The 12,003-nt window shown below is 36.5% G+C and overlaps 2 protein-coding genes and 1 pseudogene across 3 annotated transcripts; 1 reads left to right on the forward strand and 2 right to left on the reverse strand.

Moving 5' to 3' along the window:
- The first annotated feature begins 289 nt into the window (after positions 1–289).
- On the forward strand, positions 290–2,064 carry LOC143543046 (pentatricopeptide repeat-containing protein At3g29290-like; annotated as a pseudogene). The gene is made up of 2 exons (XR_013137002.1): positions 290–1,755; positions 1,858–2,064. The product of XR_013137002.1 is annotated as a pentatricopeptide repeat-containing protein At3g29290-like (transcript).
- A 159-nt stretch (positions 2,065–2,223) lies between these two features.
- LOC143543044 (chaperone protein ClpB3, chloroplastic-like) lies at positions 2,224–6,781 on the reverse strand. Its single transcript, XM_077035479.1, has 10 exons — positions 6,425–6,781; positions 5,379–5,597; positions 5,063–5,300; positions 4,790–4,985; positions 4,642–4,696; positions 4,412–4,562; positions 4,022–4,330; positions 3,653–3,918; positions 2,651–3,577; positions 2,224–2,552 (listed from the first exon to the last, which is right to left on the reverse strand). The coding sequence occupies exons 1-10, from the start codon at positions 6,683–6,685 to the stop codon at positions 2,226–2,228; spliced, it is 2,949 nt and encodes a 982-aa protein (XP_076891594.1). The 5' UTR covers positions 6,686–6,781; the 3' UTR covers positions 2,224–2,225.
- Positions 6,782–8,710: 1,929 nt separating this feature from the next.
- LOC143543014 (uncharacterized) lies at positions 8,711–9,646 on the reverse strand. The gene has a single exon (XM_077035450.1). It carries the CDS (start codon positions 9,643–9,645, stop codon positions 8,932–8,934), a length of 714 nt encoding a protein of 237 aa, XP_076891565.1. The 5' UTR covers position 9,646; the 3' UTR covers positions 8,711–8,931.
- Between the last annotated feature and the right edge of the window lie 2,357 nt (positions 9,647–12,003).

Here is a 12,003-nt window from a genome sequence, read left to right on the forward strand (position 1 = left end):
TAATAAACTAGCGGCCCACCGATACCAGAACGTGTGATAAATGCTGGTTGGATCTAAAAACAATTGGATTGATAATTAAAAATGACGTGACAACGATTTTAGAATGAAAGGTCTTAAGAAAAACGCTCCCAAGTGTAATTATCGATTTCCATTGGTTAAACGGACATTTTGGTCATTTCATTTATTGTATAAATAAATGGATGATAAATGGTACATTGTGCATAATAAATGGTACATTGCTTGGATAATGTATAGTTCCATTTTTGTCTTTCTGACAAAGAGTAGTTCAAATTGTTCCCAAAGCTAATTCCAACAAGTTTGAAACTTGAAGCTCAACTCTGGATTTATGGCTGCATCTTTAACTACTTCTGTTATATTTCACATACCAGCACTTGGATTATCCGAATACTACAATACCCACTTGCCCAATTCAAGATTCTCTCAAATTTTTCGTTCAGACATTACGTCGAACACTTGGTGTGCAAACCCAAAACCTTTAAATTATATTCACAAATCAGTACTCAATGCTTCAATCGCATACGCATCGGATGTTAAAGAACATGAACAGGATAATGATGATGTTGTTTATGAGAGCAGGCTGCAGTTTTTAGAGGAAAGAGATGAAAAGAATCTATCTTGGCGCCTGTTGAAGCTTAGTCGGTCGGATAAGGTTCGAAGCGCACTCGAGCTCTACGCTTCGATGGATTTAATGGGGTTGAGACCTGAGTCGCACGCGTTTAACGCTTTGTTGTCGTGTTTGTTGAGGAATGAAGAGTTTGATGATGCGTTGCGTGTGTTTGATTCGATGAAGTTGAGTGATCGTATAAGCGGGCATAGTTATAATTTAATCTTACAAGGGGTTGCAAAAGCTAGAGGCTTTGATGCTGCGTTTGAATTGTTCGAAGAGCTTGTTAAGGATGAAGTCCACACGAAGAATCTTGATCAAGTTTTGTTTAATATGATGTTGACGTTGTGCCGGGATAATAAAGATTGGGTGAAAACGGAGTTCGTTTGGAGAACAATGAATAATATTAACTGTGCCGGGAATGCAGTAACATATCGGTTATTGGTTACAACGTTTCTTGCGTGTAGTCGGTACGGATTGGCGATTCAGGCATATCTTGAAATGGTTCAAAACCGGGTGGAACCGGATACACGTACTATGGAAGCGGTGATAATCGCGTTTGCGAAAGAAGGACGATGGGATTTTGCATTGAGTGTGTTTCGGGGTATGATGAAACGAAAAGAGAATCCGAATATTATCGTATTCAATGCATTGATTCACTCGCTGGGGAATAACGGTCAAGTAAACCTTGCGTTTAAGGTCTTCGATTGCATGAAATCTTTAGGACATGTTCCGACATCATACACATGGAATGCACTGCTTGTTGCATTGTGCAGAGCGGAGCGGTATGGTGACGCGCTTCGGCTTTTTGAAAAGGTTCAACACAAGAGCCCGTCTGCACTCGGGTTGCATTTGTATAACACTGCACTAACGGCTTGTAAGCGGGTCGGTGCTTGGAGACGAGCTTTGCAGATATTATGGGAGATGGAGGATTTAGGGTTGTCGGTTCCGGTTACGTCTTATTGTCGGGTGATCGGAGCTTGTGAAGTTGGAAACGAGCCGAAGGTCGCGTTGCAAGTGTACCAACACATGGTTCATCAAAAGAAAAGTCCAGATACTTTGACTCTGTTGTCACTGATTAGATCTTGCATTTGGGTTCTCTTTATGATGAAGTTCATGAGATTTTGAAAGTAAGTTACTTTTTACTTTACTTTTAATATACAGTTGGTACAAATCGAAATCGTTGCAATTTCGTGTTCAGTTTTTTTAATATGGTTTAAACCGATGTGCAGCTAGTTCCACTAAATGCGCATCTTTACAATGCTGCGGTTCAAGGTTTTTGTCTTAGAGAAAAGACCGAGTCGGCTACCAAGTTGTACCAGGAGATGCGTGAGCTTGGGCTTTCGTCCGATCATAAAACGCGAGCAATGATGCTGCAATTCTTACCTAGAAGCTAAGTCATGACATTGTAATCTGTATCTGTATAAATTATAATTATAATTTTACAATATAATATAGATTTGATTCTCAAAAGTGGGAAAAAAACTCATAGCACAAGCATTTATTATGCATACAAGATGTTCATGTACATGCTGTATTGCTATTTGCTAATGGTAAAAACATTATAATTGTATGCATCATCTACATTTCGGTTCATAATCTAGACAGTTTGCGAAAAGGCTTCCTTTCCCTCGGGTGCGTCACCAGGTTGCGAGTCAACTCGCTTGAAGACTAGCTTTTGTTGAGGGAGTTGACCGTTTGAAAAGGCCGTGACTTCGGTGTCAACCGATATGGTGTCCTCGTCTTTAAAGTCTCCTCTCAAAATACCCTTCGCAAGCTCGTTTTCAACATACTGTTGGATCACCCGTTTCACGGGTCTGGCACCATAGTTTGGATCATACCCGAGACTCCCGAGAAGCTCAACTGCAGCTTCGCTTACTTCAATCTTTAGCTTCCGGTCTGCTATCCTCTTTTGTACCCGCTCCAACTAATGATCACAAAAAACAAAATAATTCAGTAACTGCTTGTTAAAATGTTAAACTATTAAATCAAACACTTTTAAGGGCTAAATGCTGTGCAGCGTACCTGTAGTCGTACGATTCTGTTGATTTGTGAGCGGTCGAGGGGTTGGAATACTATATACTCATCGACCCGGTTCATGAACTCGGGTCGGAAGATTGACCTGGCTGCATCCATGACTCTTCGTTTTATGGTCTCGTAAGCTTGTTCTTTTGGCGCAGAGTCGTCATCCGTGTCTAGGATGTACTGTGAGCCCACGTTTGACGTCATGATGATGACGGTGTTAGTGAAACTGACCGTACGACCTTGTGAGTCGGTCACCCTACCATCATCCAAAATCTGGAGGAACACATTGAACACATCAGCATGAGCCTTTTCAATTTCATCAAACAAGATAACTGCATAAGGCCTCCTGCGTACGGTCTCGGTCAACTGTCCACCTTCCTCATACCCAACATATCCAGGTGGCGCCCCTATTAACCTAGAAACTGCATGCTTCTCCATGTATTCACTCATGTCTATCCTCACAAGAGCCTCCTCAGTGTTGAACAAGTAAGAAGCAAGTGCTTTTGCCAGCTCGGTTTTCCCCACTCCCGTAGGTCCCATGAACATGAAACTTGCTATTGGACGGTGAGGATCAGATAATCCGGCACGGGACCGTTGGATTGCTTCGGCTACTGCTGTCACTGCAGGATCCTGACCCACAACCCGTTTGTGCAACTCGTCTTCCAAATATAAGAGTTTCTCTCTCTCGGATTGTTTCAGTTTTGAAAGTGGAATTCCCGTCCATTTGCTCACGATCTCTGCAATGTCATCACCCGTAACCTCTTCACGAAGCATCGACTTACCCGAACTCATATACTCAACTAACTCTTTTTCAGCAGTTTCAAGCTGGCGTAACAGTGAGTTCAAACTCCCATATTTCAGCTCAGCTGCACGGTTTAGATCATACTCACGCTCTGCTTGCTGTATCTCTAGATTAACCCGATCAATCTGCAAATAATGACCGTTTAGTTTATGTTATCATGAACAGATAAAGACTATAAAATTAATCAGATGTTGACTCACTTCTTCTTTAATAGATTGCATATCAGTCATGACACTCTTTTCATGTTCCCACTGTTCAGTTAACTCAGCTTGCCTTTCCTTCAAGAGTGCCAGCTCAGCCTCGAGACGATTCAACCTGTCCTTTGAAGCTTTATCTGTATCACTAGTGAGTGATAGCCTCTCCATTTCCAGTTTCAAAACAGCACGATTGATCTCATCAAGTGCGGTTGGTTTTGAAGTAATCTCCATTTTCAGTTTAGCTGCAGCTTCATCTACCAGATCAATGGCTGCAATTCACAACAAACACATGCACACTTTAGTATTTGATCGTATTTGATCATGCAAATATGAGGTAACTAAAATATCAATGGCTGCGATTAACTATAGTACCTTTATCTGGTAAAAATCGTCCACTGATGTAACGATCTGAGAGAATTGCAGCCTCAACAAGTGCACTATCTGAAATGCGTACTCCATGATGCAGTTCATATCTTTCACGCAGTCCACGAAGTATGGAAACCGTATCTTCAACTGTCGGTTGGTCAACATAAACTTGTTGAAAACGTCTTTCCAATGCAGGATCTTTTTCAATATATTTACGATACTCGTCCAATGTTGTTGCACCAATGCATCTCAACTCCCCACGACCAAGCATTGGTTTCAACAGATTCCCAGCATCCATTGCACCATTTGTAGCCCCTACAAACGCAAATGAACTTTAGAATCAGATCATGTTTAGTATATTTTATAAAACAAAAGATCATCTGGAGTTTAATATACCGGCTCCAACAACAGTATGAATCTCATCAATGAAAAGTATAATCTGGCCATCTGATTCAGTAACCTCCTTCAAGACTGCCTTAAGTCGATCTTCAAACTCTCCACGATATTTTGCACCAGCAATAAGCGCACCCATGTCAAGAGATAACAACTAATATGCGAATAACAGGTCAGTTAATGTAGACAACATTGATGAGACTGTTATAAGTTCACAGTATAGTATTACACACCTTTCTATTCATTAATGCTTGAGGCACATCACCTTGCACTATCCTCTGAGCAAGCCTGTCAAATGCAGTAGAGTAAATTAAGTCTTCAAGCCTTCAAATTACTTGGCTTTTTGTGGTTTTACAAAAAGACATTATCTTAATAACTTACCCTTCGGAAATCGCAGTCTTTCCAACACCTGGTTCACCAATGAGCACAGGGTTGTTCTTGGTTCTTCTTGAGAGAATCTGGATGCATCTTCGTATTTCATCATCTCTTCCAATTACCGGGTCAAGCTTCCCTTCTCTAGCCATGGCAGTCAAATCTTTACCATACTTCTCTAATGATTCATACTTCCCTTCAGGGTCTGAAGTTCAAAAACATATTAGGATCACTTGGATTAACAAGAAGAGCATATGATCTAACATAATGAACTGTATTTACCCTGGTCAATTACTGTTTGCTTTCCTCTGATGGATTCTATTGCATTCTTTAATGTTTTCAATGAAATTTGAAACTCCTTGAACAATTGTTTCCCAAATCGGTTATCTTGCACAAAACCAAGCACCAGATGCTCAACAGAAACAAATGAGTCACCGTACTCTTTCTTGTAATCCCTAGCTCTCTGCATCAGGCCTTCCAAATCCCTCCCTAACATTGAGCCTGCTGACTCACTAATAACCTGCCATATAAAGTAACCAAGGTTAGAACATGCAACAGCTTAAGTGTCATATAATTATTAATACAGAATATCTATCACCTTTGGTTGGCGCTGAATGAACTTATCAGTGGCTTCTAGAAGGCGTGTATTATCCACACCAGCCTTGGAGAATATCCTGCGAGCTAGCCCGTTCTTCTGTTCCAGCAGAGCTTTCATCAAATGCTCAGTTTCAACAATCTGATGCTTGTTCTCCTTTGCAACTTCAGGAGAAGACACAATTGCTTGCCATGCCATCTCTGTGAATTCTTGTTGAGTAATCTGTAAATACAATTGTCCCATTGTCAATAAGTATATCATGGAAAATATCAACAACCTATCTAGCTATTCTGTAAAAAAAACATTATATCTAGCGCTGTAAACAAACTGAACCGAATCGAACAATGCCTTCTTCAGGTTCGTCCTTTAAGCTTTTATCAGACAAGCAAGTGGTTCACAAAAACCTAACCGAACGAAATATTTTTGTTCGCGTTCATTCGTTAACAAAATGAACACTTCACGAACACGATCAAATTTTATCCAAATTGGCTAACCGAGAATAGTCAATGTCAACGGTTCGGTCCAGCTATCAAATTTGTGCTGGTGTTTTTTTAACATTCATATCCATATGTTAAATACATATAAATTAATCACATAACACTCATATATAAATTTTTATTTTATAGTTAATAATTTTACTTAAATCTATATGATAAAATCAGAGAAGTCACTGAAAAATATAAAAAACCTTATAATGAATAAACATAAACAAAGAAACATTAACGAACATAAACTAACACAATTGCATGTACACGGCCCCTATTCGTGCTCGTTCTTTTGGTATATCAAACGTAATTCCCTGTTCATGTTCCTTCATTCATTAAAAGAAACGCACTTCCCATCAAACAATTCACCGAATGTTTAGTTCATTTCCAGCCCTAATTATAGTCTTAAGGAAATCAAATTCAGTATCTATAATTCATTCAACTATTAATTAGTCCCTAACTCAATTAGTCCCTATTCTAAACTCCACAGAACCTTCATCATCCAATCAATCCAGTTAACAACTAACAGTAAAATAGTATAATAATAACAATACTATATATTACCCTGCCATTAGACGAAGCATCACACCGAACAACAAACGACGATCGATACCTCTTGCCGCCAAATATACCACCAGTACCAGCTCGCAACAAAGCCTCATTACACCTACTACTACTAGTCTTCAATTTCAACGAGCGTAGAGCAATTCGTCTAGGTTTAGCAAACGAATTGACGGAGACTGACGGCTGAGCAAACGACGCCGTTCTATCGGTGCAGATTGACGACGGCGGCAGGTGGAGTCCAACGCCGGAAAATGACGCCATAGTTTCCGGAAGAAAGGAGTGTGAATCTGGATATTAATAATATTAAAGTGTATAGAAGAGATTGAGTGAGAATATGGTAAAGTTAGGGTTTCTGGCGAATTCTAAATAATAATAATAATAATAATAATATAATGAATTAGTTTTGAGTGAAACAAACAGTTATATATATATGAAGACGATGAAGGAAGAGGATGATGGTTCAAGAGAGTGCGAGGTGAGTCTAGTGTCATAATATAATCCACAAATAAATAAATAAATAAAAATATTTATTTTATGTGTGATATGATGATAAAATTGATTTTTTTAGTATAGGATAAGTTTTGTTATAATGGATGATTTTGAAGATGATGGTTTAGAAAGAAACCGGTTAAAAAGATAGTCAAAGTGGTTAAGGCGAGATATCAAAGAGCGTTCTTAACTCGTCTCTTAAATATTTGTGAGAATATTTTATAAATTATAGAATAGGGTAGAGAGTGGCTGTGGGTGGAGGAGAATTAAAAATTAGTGGGTTTTTTTTTTAAATTTGGGGAAAGTTTGTCTGTCTCCCCGATAATTTTGTAGTTGTTGAAATTGGTTGTTAGTATAGAATAGAAAAATGGTAACGATAAATGTATAAAAAATATAATTTAATTGAACGTAAAGATAAAACAATATGTTTTAATGTAATTATTTAGATGAGAATGATGGATGGGCTAAGAATGCTCTAAAGACTTCAATTAAAAAAAAGGAGGTTGGGTTTAAGTCTCACGTTATATAAAACAAAATTAGAAGGTTTTCTTAGCTATAATGAATTTTTTTCTGAGAGAAAAATAGAAATAATCGAGTAAGTGTATGATCTAAATGATTTTCTTAAAAAAAAAAAAAAAAAAAAAGTTAAAAAGATAGTCCAACATAATCTAGTTACGAAAGAAAGATATAATTCGCTTGTCCGATTTCCCAAATCCCAATAGCCAATAGGTGGTTAGGTACCATCTAATGTTTAAATATTTTATAACAAAAATGTGAATTAGCATGTGCATAATATAGCTAATCCCAAGGCATCATCTAGATAGTTACGGTTGTATTAGACGTATCTTATTTTATTGTTTTTATTGAATGAATTTTTCATATACTAAAATTTTTATAACCAATTATTCATTTTTACTTAGCGTTTTGTGACGGGACCATTAAATCAAACAGAAAAACATATATGAAAATGTTAAATCATGATTGCGTTGTGAGTCGACACGAAGTCAACTTGTATCAGGTTATGACATCGGAGCTAAACAAAAGAAATAAACCCGTCAATGCCACATTACAACAAATCATCACATGTTGAACAAAAAAACCCGGCACATTACTGTTACAAACCAACACAAATTCGGTTAGTATCAACAGTATCGACACAAATTCGTAAACATAAGCAAGCCTAAAAAATATTTTAAAGGCGCGTTATCAATCATCGAGACACGAATATAAAACAAAGCGACAATGGGAGATTTGTAGATCATAAAAAAAGTTTCGGTCACTGTAAAGACGAATTATAAAAAAAATACGAAAGCAAAGTTTAAGAAAAACGTTTAACTAAATATGTAAAACTGATACTTGTACAAGAATATTTAAATATACAGTTTGTATAAATAATATAATTAGTTGAAAAAAAAAGTATAATAAATGAAATAAATCCTTCATTTTTATTTATAGGCTAGTAATTTAATGATGTAGTAAATATAATATTAAAATATTAAATAGTAAATTGAATATTGTAATTGTGAGGAGCAGTAAATCCTCCTTTTAGTATATATAATAATTACTTACAGAGATACTTTCAACATATAAGAGGATGATACATTTAACCTCACCTAACACGTCTTTTACTTTATCATTCTATTGGTTTTTTACACATTTTTTTGTTGGGATGTGTAAAAAACCAAACCAAAACCAAACCAACAACGCCCTCGAGCTTCCAGAGACACCCTTGGCTCAATAGAGACGTATAGATTTAATCGGGTTTATTAATTCTTTTTTACAACACTTACTACCATCACATAACAATAAACCCAGTTAACCACAACAAAAACAATATATAAAACCAATTTGTTTAACTATAATTAATTATTTACACAAATTCATTTTTATTTAACAGAATTAAACATTATAGCCTCTACCAAAGGCACACATATACACAGAAAGCAGCTAACATCAACAAAACCATTTGTACCAACTGTAATCACACAAACCGAACCGAACCAAACCAACCAACTTAACTAACCGACGATCTCCCTCACCAACCAATCCAAACTAGGATACGAAAAATACAAAACCAGAAACGAAGGAACCGCAACCACAACAGTAAGCAAAACATACAAAGCCAGTATTATTGCACTTGCAGGAACTGCATATAACACAATCATCAAAAGGATCAACACCAACGGGAACTTAGCGGTCATTTCAACCAAAAAAACCACCACCCTCTTAACAAAACCAACACGACTGTTCCCTGCAACGGGCCCAGATGATCGGCCCGTTTGACCATCACTCAAAGTCAACATTGTCGAATCATCATTCGCTTTAATCTGTTCACTTGTCATTCTTTCAACCATCCAAAGAAGAAAGTAATTTTTTCTTGGAAACTTTAGGGTTCCTTTTATTACAACACGGGGCGATAAAAGATTGCACCAGGGGCAAGATATTAGAAGAGGTAACCGAACGGGTAACGGTTGGATCTTGCCTATGGCCCACGGAAGAGATAAGATGCAGTTTTTACAGAGTGAATGACCACACCATAAAACATAAGGTACGTTTTCGACTATGTTGAAGTATTCGCAGCATATCGGGCACTCTAATCCCTCTTCTTTACTAATAACAACAGAAGCTTCATCATCTGATGATTCTTGAACACTTTGTGTTAGCGGTTTGAAGCGGTTTCTAAATCTTAGCCCACCGGTTCCAGCTAGACATTTGGATGCAAAATTCCACATATGTGTATATGCTAATCTTACAAATAAATTCCAGCTACTTAATCCTTGAAATATGTTCAAGTAATCAAGTATCTTCTCCAATTGTCTGAAACTCTGAATCAAAAAACATAACTATGAGCTCAGAGGTTCAATAAAGTAGCTTTCAGATTCAAAACTGATGTAAATCATGAAAGCCACTAGGGGTGCAAACGAGCCGAGCCGCTTGCAAGCCACACTCAAGCCGCAAATAAAACTCAATTAGTTATCGAGGTTGAGCCTAGTGTATTTTTTAAGTTCTACGTCTTTTGACTTTTATGTACTACACGAGCTCGAGCCAAGCTTGAGCCCGTCTAAGGCTTTTCCCAAAATATATAAAAATAATTTAAACCGTATATAAATTAATTAATAAATAATAAACAAGTCGAGCCTGAAGTTGAAAAAAAAGACTCACAAGCCGAGTTCGAGCTTTAGATTAAAGAGTTCGAACGTAAGTCAAAATGAGCCGAGCTCAGACTCGGATGTAGATCATAAAAACCACTAGGTGTGAAAACGATCCGGGCCGCAAGCGCGCTACTAGAGTACAGATCAATAAAATGTTGGAAACAAGCTGAACTTTTCCGAACCCGAGCCTCAAATTAAGTTTTACCTCTTTTGACTTCTATGTCTTAATTTCACACCGCAAAGCCGAGCTTTGGCTCGTTTATTGTACTACATGAGCTCGAGCCGTGCTTAAGCTCGTTTAAGGTTTTTCCTAAAATATATAAAACATAAGCCTTTTTCAAATTCAGGCTCGACTTGTATATTATTTATTAACTAATTTATTCACGGTTTTAAATATTTTTATATATTTGGGGAATGAATAATTAAAACCGTATATAAAAAAATTAATAAATAATAAACGAGTCTAACCCAAGCTCGAGCCTTGTGTACTTTTAAGTTTTACCTGTTTTGACTTCTATGTTTTATCTTCACAGGTCACACCGCAAATAGCTTAAGGTTTTTCCCAAAATATATAAAAATGTACATAAAAATGTTTTGACTTCTATGTTTTATCTTCACAGGTCACACCGCAAATAGCTTAAGGTTTTTCCCAAAATATATAAAAATGTACATAAAAATAAAATTAATAAATAATTAACGAGACAAGCCTGTGCTGAGCGTGAACTTGAAAACAACTCACAAGCTAAGTTCGAGCTTTAAAGAAATAGCTCTAAGCGCGCCAAGCTCAAGCTCAAGCTCGCGCTCTCGTAAGTCAAAATATGCAACCAAATCCATATCAATTTTGCATATAGTTAGGTCATCTTAATAGTTGATTCTAATATCTGAACAGTAATTGTTTAAAATATATTTCTAAATAATAATCTGATATGTATTAAGTTATAAACAACAACCTCAACAATCAACAGTATTACATCGAAGCATAAACCCTAAATAACAAAATTCATACAAGGCGATGGTATTAAACTGTAAAAATTGATTGATACGGAAATTAAAGGCAAAAGTAAGTATATTATATTATATTATATTATGTTTAGTTTCTTACGGATTGAATATAATGAAGATGCGAGTGATTTGCCGTCTTCTCTGTCTGCTGCAAATCTGGATAATGAACAAGAGGCCTACATGTTTTGGGATATGTTAACCGAGCTGAGCAATGACTGAATCGTTAATCGAGAACCTTTTACCTCGGAATCTCGTTTTATAGAAATGATATTTTTAAACCACGCGTAGTGGTTGTGTAACATGTGGTTTCCCAGTCATCAATGACTCGTTTTGTAAAAATTGGTGTTTTGGTAATATCGTAAAATGCCTCATAACCCGTTTTCAATCATTACACAATTTTTATTTTTTTATTTTGATATATATATATATATATATATGAATATAAATTAAAAATTGAAAAAATTGATTGGTCCAAAGCGAAGAGGAAAACAAGTTTTTTGGCAATGTTTTGGAGGTCAGAACGAGACCAGTACGCCTGGTTTTATAAAACTCAAATGACGGGTTAAAATGATAAAGCCTTATATGGCATCTTGTATTGTTAGGCCGAAAGCGTTTTTGATATATCATTCTATTATTTTTTATTACTAAAATATATGGTACATTTGTTGGTAATTTTAGTGTTGTTAGATTAACGTGTCAATTGAATAAATAACGTTAGAGATTAAACGAGTTAGGTGACGAAGGAGTGTGAGCTCGTATAACACTAATGTTATTTGGGCTTTATTATTGGGTTTTATACTTTGGTTTAAGTAATTATTATACTTGAGTTTAAGTGTAATGTTAAGTGGGCTCATATGATAACTGGTTTTGGGATTATATTAATCGACGCTTTCATTCCTTGGAGGTGGCTCTCTCTATCGATCGTATATTCACATA

Source organism: Bidens hawaiensis, unplaced genomic scaffold (assembly GCF_021521415.1).
Source record: "Bidens hawaiensis isolate Kalapana, Puna unplaced genomic scaffold, B.hawaiensis_p1.1 tig00013016_1, whole genome shotgun sequence".
NCBI lineage: Eukaryota > Viridiplantae > Streptophyta > Magnoliopsida > Asterales > Asteraceae > Bidens > Bidens hawaiensis.

What these genes read in the sequence shown, in the direction of transcription:
- LOC143543044 (XM_077035479.1), bottom strand. Translation starts at nt 6,685, where the DNA reads ATGGCGTCATTTTCCGGCGTTGGACTCCACCTGCCGCCGTCGTCAATC. An exon ending in GCAAACAGTAATTGACCAGG is followed by an intron (nt 4,986 to 5,062) that starts GTAAATACAGTT and finishes TTTGAACTTCAG; the next exon opens with ACCCTGAAGGGAAGTATGAA. An exon ending in TCATACTGTTGTTGGAGCCG is followed by an intron (nt 4,331 to 4,411) that starts GTATATTAAACT and finishes TTGCGTTTGTAG; the next exon opens with GGGCTACAAATGGTGCAATG.
- LOC143543014 (XM_077035450.1), bottom strand. Translation starts at nt 9,645, where the DNA reads ATGTGGAATTTTGCATCCAAATGTCTAGCTGGAACCGGTGGGCTAAGA.